We start from the raw sequence: 12,837 nt of genomic DNA, 5'->3' as shown, positions 1-12,837 counted from the left end.
GTTGTGGGGATTTCTGTTATAGCTGGGAGGATCTATTGTTGCTTGGTGAGTCTAGTGTTGCGGGGATTTCTGTTAGAGCTGTGAGGATCTATTGTTGCTGGCTGTAGTGGATCTATTTTACTGCTTTTCTTGATATCATTAACAAATTCAATACAAACTATTTCGGAACACAAAAAATACCTGGTTCTGTATTCTCTAAAACGGTCGGTACTGGGAGGTGGGCAAAAGCAAGTAGTGTCTCAGAAGGGGGGGGGTCCTCCACCTATTCTCTAAGAAAAAAATCCCTGGGTTTTCTCACTCATCTAATCAGCCAGCCATTCCACTGAATAGGCTCCATCCACCCCCTGTATTTGGATATAGCCTTAGTTCCTTCCTTTCTAGCAGGAAACAAATAGGAGCACGTGACACAAACATTCCCGCGCTCTCATATCACTTGTAGCAGAAGGACCTGTACGTGACGGTGTTTGCGTAAGCACGTCGGGACGGTATCGCGATCTTTGGAACGCCTGCTTCCTGCGAGCTGTGCTGCTGTTCCTTTTTGGCTCCCGAGTGTCCTTTTGGTAGCCGCCATCATGTCGTCAGGTAGGGGGGTTTTTAGCTCGGGCTGTATCCCTGCCTGTGTATCGTATTCTGGGACTGTGTGTCCAGGCTGAGCCAGCTATCCATTAGGAAGGGTGTGAATGACTCAGCAGAGCGGGCAGAGGCCGCCGAGGAGACGTCTTCTGTATATATGGCTGCAGTGCACGTGTTCGCTGTATAGATGTGTGCTTCTACATGACGTGTGTGTGTGTGTAGGATGCTCTCTCAGTAATAAGTCCTAGGTCCCTTTCACAGGGCAGTGCTTTCCCTCTCATGTGGGCCTTTCTTTCATGTGCTGAGTAGAATGTAGGATACCACATCTCTTATATCTTTACATATTAAACCTGAACTCCAGTGTATTGGATTTTTCTCTCCTTTTTCGTCTAGCATGTGTTTTGAGTTTGCATTACTTTGTCTCTGTTGGTATTTCTAACAATCCTGATCCCCCACACTGGAAGTTATGGGGAAACTGTCCCCTGGGGACATCCAACCCAGCAATACTCTAAAAGCACTTCTGTGGAATTGAAATGATTGTAATATGTGGGCACTTCCCTTGTGATGTGCAGGCTTTGCACTCAGCTTAGCTTTTTATGCAAGCTGTTGGTGCTAAATAAAATAGCTGTCCTTTTTTTTGTATGGTATAGAAAGCAACGACTTTTAAAAGCGGTATTAAACCCAGAAATGTAATTTATTGCAGCTTTCAAATCATTAGATGTGATGACTGCATTATAGTTCCCTCCTCTTGTTCACCTGGTGATCCGACCAGTAACACATTCCCTATACTCTGGATGTAGGAGCAATAGACACCTTTGGACAGCAGCATTATCTTTGGGGGGGGGGGGTAGATGTGCTTGTAGATTTAAATACACTGACAAAATGAAGCTCAACTCCAGCTAACGCTTTAAAGGGGTTATAAAGTCAGAATGTTTATCTTATTGCATTCTATGTGTTAAAGAGGAAGTAAACCCTCCTGACACTTGTACCAATAGGTAAGCCTATGATAAGGCTTACCTATAGGTACTGTAAATATCTCCTAAACATGTACCGTTTAGGAGATATTTACCTTAGATGCAGCCAGTGATGTCACTGGCGCATGCGCTCTGAAGGAACGGTCGCTGGTGCCATTCCTTCAGAGCCCCGTGCCGTGACCGTCGGCTCCCGCGCGCAGGAGTGATGTCACCGCGGCTCCGCCGAATCAGATGGCCGGATGCCGCGATCCCGGAAGACGGGCGACTGGACATTTCGCCCGTCATGCAGGTAAGGGGACAGAACGGCGGGGGCTCGTTCTAAGGGAAGTATTGCATAATGAGCTAGTATGCGATGCATACTAGCTCATTATGGCTTTCTCTTGCAGGTGGCAAAAGTTTACCACCTCTTTAAAGAGGTGGTAAACCCACTTCACAAACTTTTACCTATAGGTGCTATAAATATCTCCTAAGCATGCACCGTTTAGGATATATTTAGAGTGCATACTGCCGATGATGTCATCAGCGCATGCGCTCGGAAGGAAAGGCCACAGAGTGGAGACGGAGCTGTTATCCGCCTGCTCAGCAGGGATCGGCGGATAAATCCCCCGCTGAGAAAAACGGAGTCCGTCGGCAGAACGGACGTGTGTGAAAGGGGCCTTATTGCAAATTGAAAAGCCACAGCTGTGGGGAAAATACCCTTAAATTGCCATTTTAACGTGTGTCTGAACCAAGTTCAAACGTTCCATGGTATGTAAACTTTTTGATCAGGGCCATTTGGGTTATTTCCGTTATGATTTAAAAAGGAGCCCAACGACTATGCGGTAACTGGCTTCAGATCACTATCCTTAAGACAGTTTTTCGTCATATTTTCAATATCCATCTATGGCAAAAGCTTGTGATTTTTGCCAGGGTATGCATGCTTTTTTCAGTGTGTGTGTGTGTGTATATATTTCTCCGCCCCTCCCCATGCAGCAGTTTGCTGTAAGCTACCAAATTCCAACACTGCTGTAGTGAATAGGACTTAGTATTACTAAACACACAACAGTAATATGCAGTAAAGAATGCTGGTTATACGCGCAGTGGAACAAAATGGTTTAACCTTCCATTGTGTAAAGACTGTTTGGATCTGCTTTTCTCTGATCTTCCCCTTCTTCCACAGTCCCCAATCCATCTGCTGATAGAACAGAGCCTTGGGGGGCACTCTGCACACATGCTCAGTTTGGTGTTGCTAGGTTTTTTATTCTTGTTTTTTTCTTCTTGGGGGGGGGGGGGGGGTGCATGTGACTCCCATCAGCACTGTCTAGACAGGAGGGGCAGGGGTCCTGCAGCCTCATAGGACGATCAGGGGACAATGAAAACTCCTCCTACAAGTTTTAACCACACACTGATAGAAGTCACAAGATGCTATATACTGCTGATGAGAAAAGGTATTTAGCAGTTTATATTTACTAAAACAATTGTATTTCCATGTTCTGTGTACTGTGGGAGACCAGATATGAATGCAGGGTCCTGATTTTTTAGTAACCCTTTAAAGCCCACCTCAGAAAATAAAGCAGCCCCACTGCAAGGGTTAACTGCTGTTTTTTGTAGGGAACAAAATATTTGCCTACTCCTCCCTGAAGCTGGACCAGTCACGGGAGCCCCCACTAGAGGACGTCAGGCCACCCTCATGAAGTCTTTCTGATTGTTTGATCAGACCTTCACACCAGTAACCGTCTGGAGGTAGTTTTGTAGGGCTCTGGCAGTGCTCATCCTGGTTCTAATTGCACAAAGGAGCAGATTCTGGCCCTGCTGATGGGTAATGGGTATAGGACCTTCTATGGCCCTGTCCAGCTCTCCTAGAGTAACTGCCTGTCTCCTAGACTCTCCTCTATGCTCTTGAGACTGTGGTGGGAGACACAGCAAACCTTCTGGCAATGGCACGTAATGATATGCCATCCTGGAGAAGTTGGATTGCCTGCGCAACCTCTATAGGGTCCAGATATCTCCTCATGCTACCAGTAGGGACACTGACCCTAGCCAAATGCAAAGCTAGTAAAAACAGTCAGAAAAGATAAGTAGAGGTAAAGTCAGTGGCCGCCACCTGTAAAACCATTCCTGTTTTAAGCGCTTGCCGACTGCCGCACGACTATTTACTGCGGCAGTCAGCCGCTCCTGGGCAAAGCGACGTACGCCTACGTCGCTCGCCCACGAGCCTGCAGGGGGGGCGCCGCGCTCCCGCTCGTTCACTGACATCCCCGCGCGTGTGATCGGCGGCTCCGATGTCTACCGGCCACTCGCGATCTCCCTCAGGAGAGGGAGAAAGACAGACGGCTGATGTAAACACAGCCGACTGTCATTCTCCCTTAGATCATGACAGAGGCTCTGCTGTGCGATCCTGCTATGTAGGATCGTATCTGTGATCTAACAAGCCACGCCCCCTGACAGTTAGAATCACGCCCATAGGGACACAGTTAACCCCTTGATCACTAAAGTTAACCCCTTCCCTGCCAGTGTAATTTTTACAGTAACAGTGCATATTTATAGCACTGATTACTGTAGTAATGTCATTAGTACCCCCAAAAGTGTCAAATGTCAGTCAAGGGTCCGTCACAGTCCCGCAAAATTGCAGATCGCCGCCATTAGTTAAACAATAAAAATGACATAAATCTTTTCCGTAGTTAGTAAACGCAATAACTTTTGCGCAAACCAATCACAATACGCTTATTGCGTGTTTTTTTTTTTTTTTTTGAGAATATATTTAAAAAATGTGAAATATTGTTTTTTCAAAATTGTCGCTCTTTGTTTATAGCGCAAAAAGTAAAAATCGCACAGGTGATCAAATACCACCAAAAGAAAGCTCTGTGGGGAAAAAAGACGTCAATTTCATTTGGGTACAGCGTCGCACGACCGTGCAATTGTCCCATTAGTCACGCAGTGCCAAATCGCAAAATAGGACCTGGTCTTTGAGCAGCCAAATCCTCCGGGGCTTAAGTGGTTAAGTTCATTAACCCCAAAGCAGCTGAAACTGATCAACAACCACCTCTGCTACTTAACTGACCAGATCAATATCCCAGGTGTTTAATTGGTCTGATGTAGGGATGCACCGAAATGAAAATTTTGGGCCGAAAATGCAGGATGCCCTTGGCCGAAAACCGAAAATGACTTTTTCCCCCAAAAAAAAATTAAAATGGATAGAACAGGGGCATACACCAAAAACAGTGACGTACACCTGTCGCTGCCACCCTGTCACAGTATATGTACTGTGATGGGTTGGCAAGAGGTTAATTTAATTACCAATGTTATTAGTATTATGAAGCATGAGGGGTTAATGTATTGTCACTGCTGGTCACTCATCAATTAGTGATCGACCAGTGGCAGTTAATTAACCCCTTTGTGCTGCATTAGTGCAACCAGCATCAGTGCAACCAGTGTTAATTAACACTGATACTGGTTGCACTAATGCAGCACAAAGGGGTTAACTGCCAGTGGTCGGTCACTAATAGATGAGTGACCAGCAGTGACAATACATTAACCCCTCATGCTTCATAATACTAATAACATTGGTAAGCTGCCCCAGCTCCCCCCCCCCCACTGCCTCAGCGTCCCCCTCCTCGGGTGTCCTTCATTCAAAAGTCCCGCCTCTGGCCGGCGGCACCGCCTCTCAATGACGTCCCTACTACGATCTGTGCATTATGAATGGACATACCAGGCGGGGGGCGGGGCGAGCGGCAGCTATAGATAGAACTATGTGAATTATCCCTGTCAGCTCAGCACGACTGTGTGAATGAGAACAGAACTGACCTGACACCGGGCGGGCGGAGAGGCCGCTATTAGCTGTAACTATGTGAGAGCTTCACTTCCCTGTCAGCGGAGATACATGCCTGTCAGGGAAGTGAAGCGCTCACATAGTTACAGCTAATAGCGGCTGCTCCCCCCGCCCGGTGTCAGGTCAGTTCTGTTCTCAAATAACAACAAAGAGCAGAGCCGCTCAGGTGTCAGTTCAATGGGTGGTGCTGGTCAGATCCGCCGTCCAAGCTATGAAGAATCCAAAAAAGTAGACCGCACTCAGGAAAGTAAGATGAAAACAATTAAAACTCCTTTATTCTTCTTCGGTGCAGCAGACAGAGACAGTACAATGCACATAACAGGCGTGCCGGGTTAACGCGTTTCACTAATTAAATCGCTTACTCATAACCATACACCGTGTATGGTTATGAGTAAGCGATTTAATTCGTGAAACGCGTTAACCCGGCACGTCTGTTATGTGCATTGTACTGTCTGTCTGCTGCACCGAAGAAGAATAAAGGAGTTTTAATTGTTTTCATCTTACTTTCCTGAGTGCGGTCTACTTTTTTGGATTCTTCAGTTCTGTTCTCATTCACACATAGTTGCGCTGGGCTGACAGGGATAATTCACATAGTAATATCTATAGCGGCCGCTCGCCCCGCCCCCCCGCCTGGTATGTCCATTCATAATGCACAGATCGTAGTAGGGACGTCATTAAGAGGCGGACGGCCGGCCAGAGGCGGGACTTTTAAAACCTACGCTGCGCCCTCCTTTCCACGGCGGCCATATTTTTTTTTCGGCAATGTTAACCCATTATCGGCCGAAATAGGCTCATTTTCGGCCGATAATTTCGGTGCATCCCTATGCTATACTCTAAAAAGTGTTCCTTTAATTTTTTTGAGCAGTGTATATACAGTGGGCCCATTGGGAATGCATGTAGCCACCTTCTAAAGGTAAATCTAATTACAGCAGTGAAAAGGAATTTGGAGTTTTGGAGGATTGGAGCTATAAAAGCTACTTTGAGTTAATGTCTATACCAGTTTGTCATTTTAAAATGCACAATGCTTTACATGTTTTGATTGCAAAATATCAGTCCGACATAAATCTATACTGATCCAAGAGACAATGGCATACAGTTTTTAGTTTTAGGCAGTTGCTTTTACCCTGGAGATCCCTATTCTAAACCTGCAAGTAAGCAGGAATCCCAAGTTCCCAAATATATATTTCTGTAATTCTACTTTTGCGTTTTCTAATGTACTGTTTACAATTGCATTTTTAGATCCCGGCAGTTATGGAGGCTATGGAGGACAAGGGTATGTTTTTAGCTTCTTCGCTTACTCATTGGTAATGTATGTGCAGTATGTTGGGACACTAAAGAAAAATAAACTTCCGTGACTGGAGAACGGTTTGTACCCTCTTATTGTTGGTATCAGTTAAAACCCTTTTTTCAGTATATTTGAGAGCACATTGTTGCAAAAAGGTTGTCCTATCACAACAAATTTACTTTAGTATCAAATTCTTCACAATTGCCATTAAAGAAGTACAGCAAAAGCTCATTGGCTGTATTTCTCCTGTAGATTGTTTTGCACTCATTTGATCCGTTTTCAGTTCTCTGCTCAGGAAATTTTGAGAACTGAGCGATCAACGGTGTTTGTTTGCACGACTTTCAGCCTTAGAGCTGGCGGGGGACAGATGCAACATCAGACCAGTGCTGCATCTGCCTAGGTAAGTATGATAAAAAAAATTCACATACTACTTTTTAAAAAACGTTTTGCAACTGAAGACCTCCAGTGTTGTCTGCACCAGATTCAGCAGGCAAAACAAAAAAGGGCAACTACTCTATTCATCACTACAGTTTTTTTAAAGTAAGGTGCACAAGGCAGTCAACAACTCAAAAGGTTTCCAAGCACATTGCTGTCTAAAAGAGGGGGGGGGGGCGGCTTTTAGCTACCATTTGCTGGGCTCCTGGGGTGTCACTTTTAGACCCCTTTCACACGGGGCAGATCAGTTTACGGACTCCGTTTGCTTAGCGGGGATCGTTCCGTTGATCCCTGCTGAGCAGGCAGATGACCATTCCATCTCCACTCATTGTGCAGAGATGGACCTGTCAGTCCCGCTCTCCTCTTTGGGGAGAGCGGATAAAAACAGACCGCCTGTCCCTTTTTCATCCAATCTGCCAAACGGATGGAATATAGGACTACCATCGTCTGGATTTGACACAGGACTGGATAGCAGCAAGTGTCCACTGACATCTGCTGCTCCATTGGGGTGAATGGATGGTCCAATCGGGTCCGCCTGAAAAAGTGACAGGCGGACCTGATTGGGCAAGCCCTTGTAAAACCCATGATAGAAACTTTTAATAGCATTTTGTTTTCTGCTGTGCTTTAAGTTTCCTGGTTTAAAGCATATTTAAACACCTTTGCCCATGAAGAGAAACTTTTTTTTTTTTTTTTTTTTTTTTAAATTAAAGTTGCAAGGGATCAGAACACCTGTCATTTATTTCAATTGCTATTGTTGCCACAAGTAAAGGAAAATCCTACACGGGTGGCTACCAGGATTTTCCCTCACTTTGGAGGGATTTCTTCTCCAAATCTCCCCAATGGGACACAAATGGAACATCCTGGTGGATCTTTTAGCCCCCCATTACCCTATCCAAAATGAGGAAGAATTGCCCTCAGTTTACTTCAATTTACTAAAAACGTCTTAAAGCCTATCTTTTGGCAAAAAAAGGGTGATTGTTACCCCCCAAAAGAAAAAAAAAAAAGCTTCTCCTTCTTTAAAGGTACAAGCTGTAACAGTGCTTTTGCTATTCATATTTCTCCTTTCTATCTTCTACAGTACCGGGTTGATCCTGCCTGGTCTGACTTCCCTTCTGAGAGCAGACTACTTTTGATCATATCTTCTGAGCCATGAAAGCATGGTCAGTTTACGTATGTCATCCTACTGCTCTCCTCTCTCCCTGCCTGTCAGCTCAGTCTGTGTGGGCTATCTAGTCCTTGCCTCTCCCTGCTACTATTGACAACATGTAATTCCCTTTTACACAAAGATATTTAGTGCAGTATCTGTAGTACTCAGAGTAATGTGTATTGGGGGCTCGTTATGGAACCATTGTTCTGTGTCTGGCTATTGTGTACATTGATGGTCCCCCTGGGGGCTTCTGTCTCATTACACATAACAGTCCTACTCAAGCTATCTGACCAATCCCTGCTGACTAATTTTCGAGTCCTCATTTGCATGGCTAAGGAGGACCTGCGTTTGTTGGGGGCAGGATGTTCCAAATTCTGTATAAGTGTGCTGTGTGCTTCCAATAAATTGTCTTCCTGTTTGAACTTGCATACAGCCTGCTTGGTGTTTGTTCTAATGGATTCCGAACGGCACATAGCTGTAGTTCAGATCCCGGAGCCTTGGTTGACCGAACCATCAGACGCTGCGATCTGCAAGCTGACTCACTAGAAACAGAGGAGTGTCGGGAGAGCGGAAGCGAGCGAGCTAATGGTCTCGTTACAGCTACATATCTGGGGCATTTGCCCATTCATTCTGTCAGACGGGAAGGGACCGCCGTTCTGTCAGACGGGAAGGGACCGCCGTTCTGTCAGACGGGAAGGGACCGCCGTTCTGTCAGACGGGAAGGGACCGCCGTTCTGTCAGACGGGAAGGGACCGCCGTTCTGTCAGACGGGAAGGGACCGCCGTTCTGTCAGACGGGAAGGGACCGCCGTTCTGTCAGACGGGAAGGGACCGCCGTTCTGTCAGACGGGAAGGGACCGCCGTTCTGTCAGACGGGAAGGGACCGCCGTTCTGTCAGACGGGAAGGGACCGCCGTTCTGTCAGACGGGAAGGGACCGCCGTTCTGTCAGACGGGAAGGGACCGCCGTTCTGTCAGACGGGAAGGGACCGCCGGTTCCTACTAATCAGGAACACAGACTTCTCTCTTCCTGCAGTCAGCCCATCCTCCACTCAGAAAGCACTCCCTAGAAGCACTTAACCCTTTGCTTGCCCCTGGTGTTAACCCCTTCCCTGCCAGTGTAATTTATACAGCAACGTGCATATTTTTAGCACTCATCACTATATTGTTTTCACTGGTCCCTAAAAATTGTCACTTAGTGTTAGATTTGTCTGCTGCAATGTCTGTCTTGCAAAAAATCGCTGATCACTGCCATTACTAATGAAAAAAGTCCATAAATCTATCCCATAGTTTGTAGATGCTATAACTTTTGGGCAATCAACATACTTTTGGGGATTTTTTTTTTACCAAAAATATGTAGCAAAATACAAATTGGCCTAAACTGATAATTTTTTTTTTTTTTATGTTTGTTTTTTTTCAAAACATTTTTTTGTTAATAGAGCAAAAAATAAAAACCAAAGAGGTGATCAAATGCCACCAAAAGAGAGCTGTATTTATGGTGGGGGGGGGGGAGATACCTCAATTTTATTTTGGTACAGCGTCGCACAAGCGCGCAATTGTCAGTTAAATCAATGCAGTGCCGTATCGCACAAAATGGTCTGGTCATTAAGGGTAAATCCTTCCAGTATTTTTCTGAATAATTTTTAAAAACTACAGATGTTGCACATTAAATCTTCATGTAAGTGAAGGGATTACATGTTTTGTCATGAGTGACTTTACAACCACTTTAAGTACTTATTTTGTTCAATCGAGAAGAGCACTTTATACTTGCCTGATCCTCTGCTTCACCAGAAAATGAGTGTTGAGGCTTTACAATGTCAGGACATAAGACCAGTAGAGCGCAGTGTTACAGGAGCCTAAATGACCAGACTTGTGTGGGGCGGATCAAGTAAGTATATCTTCATGTCTCACCTAGACACAAATGAGCAATTCACCCTTGCAGTGCAGGCCCAGACCCACTGCAAGGGGGGAAAAACTTTTAAAGGTCTGGGATTTAAAAAAAAAAAAAAAAAAAAAACATGGTATTCATTGGATTAGCACAACCAGGCAACTAGCATTTTATGAGTTGTGTTTAGTTTAATATGTTATGAATTATTATATATATATTTTTTTTTTAGTTACTCTGGTTATGGAAATCAAGGAGGACAAAACACGGGGCAGCCTGCACAGGTAGGGGATATTGTCCTGCATTTTTAGTTCTCCAAAGGGAGATTGATGCTCTCAGTTGTCTCAGAAACAGATTTTCCTATTGGAGGCTCCTCTTTGACCACTCTAAAATTTGTAAAGTTCCCCTTATTTTTCCAGGTGATCCATTAACCTATTTGTGGTCTATTTTTCACATATAGCATCTTATTCCTCAAAGCAAAAGTAGTAGCCGGAAACTCCAACATCTGTATGAATATCTTTTTCTTGCCCAGCAGTAGATAAAATGCTTACATGTTTCGGCGAGTAGTCTTGTTCAAATCCTCATTCATATAGTGATGAGGGGGCTGTACACATATTGTGATGCTTTGCATCAAAGCTGCAGGAAATCTATTACTTGAGTTGACAGCCAGCAGTGCGGGTCAAACTTGCTTGTTAAAGTCAAAGGGGCAACTCTACAACCGTGAACCAAATGCTTGGCTCACAATAGTGGTGTGTTGGTCCCGTTTAAATATTGCAGTTTGCCTTTTTTTGCAATCTGGAGGGGGCAGGGTCCCCTCCTGTTTGACAGTGGCTACTTGGCCATCCTCAAAGCAGTCCACTATGGAATGCTTTTCAAAAGCTGCCCAATTGTGAACTCAGGCCTCCAAACACGGTGGTAGTATTTGGCAGAGGCTGGCATTTAACCTCCGTTCGTGTGTTTTTTGTAGCATTTATTTGTAATGTAAAATCATATCCAGCAGGGGCAGTGTAAAGCCTGTGTGTCAACAGGTTAGTTGATACACTTCTGTAGTATTTAAAAGTTTTTTTCTTTTTCCCTCCCTCAGGATTACTCTGGCTATGGGCAGACAGCAGAGTCACCTGCTTATGGACAAAACTATGGAGGCTACAGTTCTGGCTATGGACAAAGTCAATCAGGCGGTATGTCTTTGTGGCATCCATTTGTACTTCAGAAATATACAGTGTTTGGAATCATGTCTCTTATAAAAAGAACTCAGGGTAGTCTGGTTAGTACAATGTTACTAATGGGCACAGGGCTTTATTGCATCGGTGCCAGCACATACTTTTTGGATGCCTTTTAGAGCATTCAGGATTCCCTGACTCCCAGAAGCCCTATGAAAATCCTTGCTGTTTACTCATCACTTGATGGTAAGCCCTATTAAAGAGCAAGAAAATGTGGCTGATGAGGAGACAGATCTCCTGGGACTCTTAAGACCTCTAAATGTATTTACTCCTGGGCAGCTAGCTGCCTGTTGGTACTGTTGTGATTCTTTAGCATCTGATTTTACCCTTTCCGAGGTTCAAAATTCTTTAAAGAGTAACACTCCACTTTTAAGAGAATTCTTTGATCTTTATACATTGCAAAAAAAATAAAAAATCCTCAAAATCAATCCAGATTCCTACCAGTTTCTCCTCTGAGGAAAAGGCAGTTTTTTGTTTTTTTTTTTTTTTCTAGGAGAAAACATTATTGTGGAGTTGCCCTTTAAGAATATCTATTTTTAAGAAAAGTAACCAGAAGTTAGGTTTTCTTACCTCAAAACTAGTCATGTGACAAGCCAGTTCCCAAGTCGTTTGTTTTCTGGTCTGAAATGTTGGCGGGGTCCTATTTTTGCAGTGCTTGTGCTGTTTTTCTGATTATGGGTGTACACCCTTGGCTGACAAATGTATCAGCTACAGTAGTCCTCACAGCGTCCTGTGGTGGTAAAGGGGGGTGGCACAATTGTATCATGTGGGGCAACAGATCACATCTCTGGTCTCCACCACTAGAAGGTGTTTGCAAAGGCTCTCCCCCTCTGTTTAGCCACTTGCCGACCGCCGCAAGTAAATATACTGCGGCGGTCAGCCCCGGCCAGGCAAAGTGACGTATATTTACGTCACTAGCCTGAGCCGCTCTGGCGCACGTGCGGTCCCGCCGATTACTCGATTGGGTTCAGAACCGATCAGTCATCAGGTCCAGGACAATCATTTTTGGTCTGGACCTGTTGATCGGTCCTGCCCAATCAAGTGACATTCTAAGCCTGTGAAATGTAAACACAGGCTTGGAGAAGATGTGCCCTCCCAACGGTCTTTTTGGATCCAGCGTGAGAGGAGAGCACATCTAACTGTGAGTAACTGCACCAAGCACCCACACACAGCTAGATAGGCACATTTACCCCCCCCCGATCGCCCCCCCAATTAACCCCTACAGCCCCTGACACAACACACTGTATACAGCATATAGCATTTTCCTGTATACGTGTGATTTGTGGTCAGGTGTAGCGCTTGCGACCCCCCCCCCTTTTCCATTTAAATTACCCCCCAATAAAGATTTAACCCCTTGATCCCCCCTGATCACCGCCAGTTAACCCCTACACCCTCTGTCACATCAGCACTAATACAAACGTAATATACAGTGTTTTTGTATTTTTGTATTAGTGTGATTGTGATCAGAATTAGCGCAGGCGACTAAAGTTTCTGTCCCAAGGAGGTTTAGGGT

General features: G+C 44.9%; 1 protein-coding gene across 1 annotated transcript in view; it reads left to right on the top strand.

The window, feature by feature from the left end:
• Positions 1 to 468: 468 nt before the first annotated feature.
• The window catches only part of TAF15 (TATA-box binding protein associated factor 15), a 76,949-nt gene continuing 64,580 nt past the window's right edge, over positions 469 to 12,837 (top strand). Inside the window, 4 exon segments of the mRNA XM_082246702.1 lie at positions 469 to 582; positions 6,595 to 6,628; positions 10,337 to 10,388; positions 11,189 to 11,282. Coding sequence (XP_082102828.1) covers positions 573 to 582; positions 6,595 to 6,628; positions 10,337 to 10,388; positions 11,189 to 11,282 — 190 coding nt within the window. The 5' untranslated portion in view covers positions 469 to 572.

Source organism: Pelophylax lessonae, assembly GCF_965119305.1.
Source record: "Pelophylax lessonae genome assembly, chromosome: 2".
NCBI lineage: Eukaryota > Metazoa > Chordata > Amphibia > Anura > Ranidae > Pelophylax > Pelophylax lessonae.
This window is presented reverse-complemented; position numbering and strand designations above follow the sequence as displayed.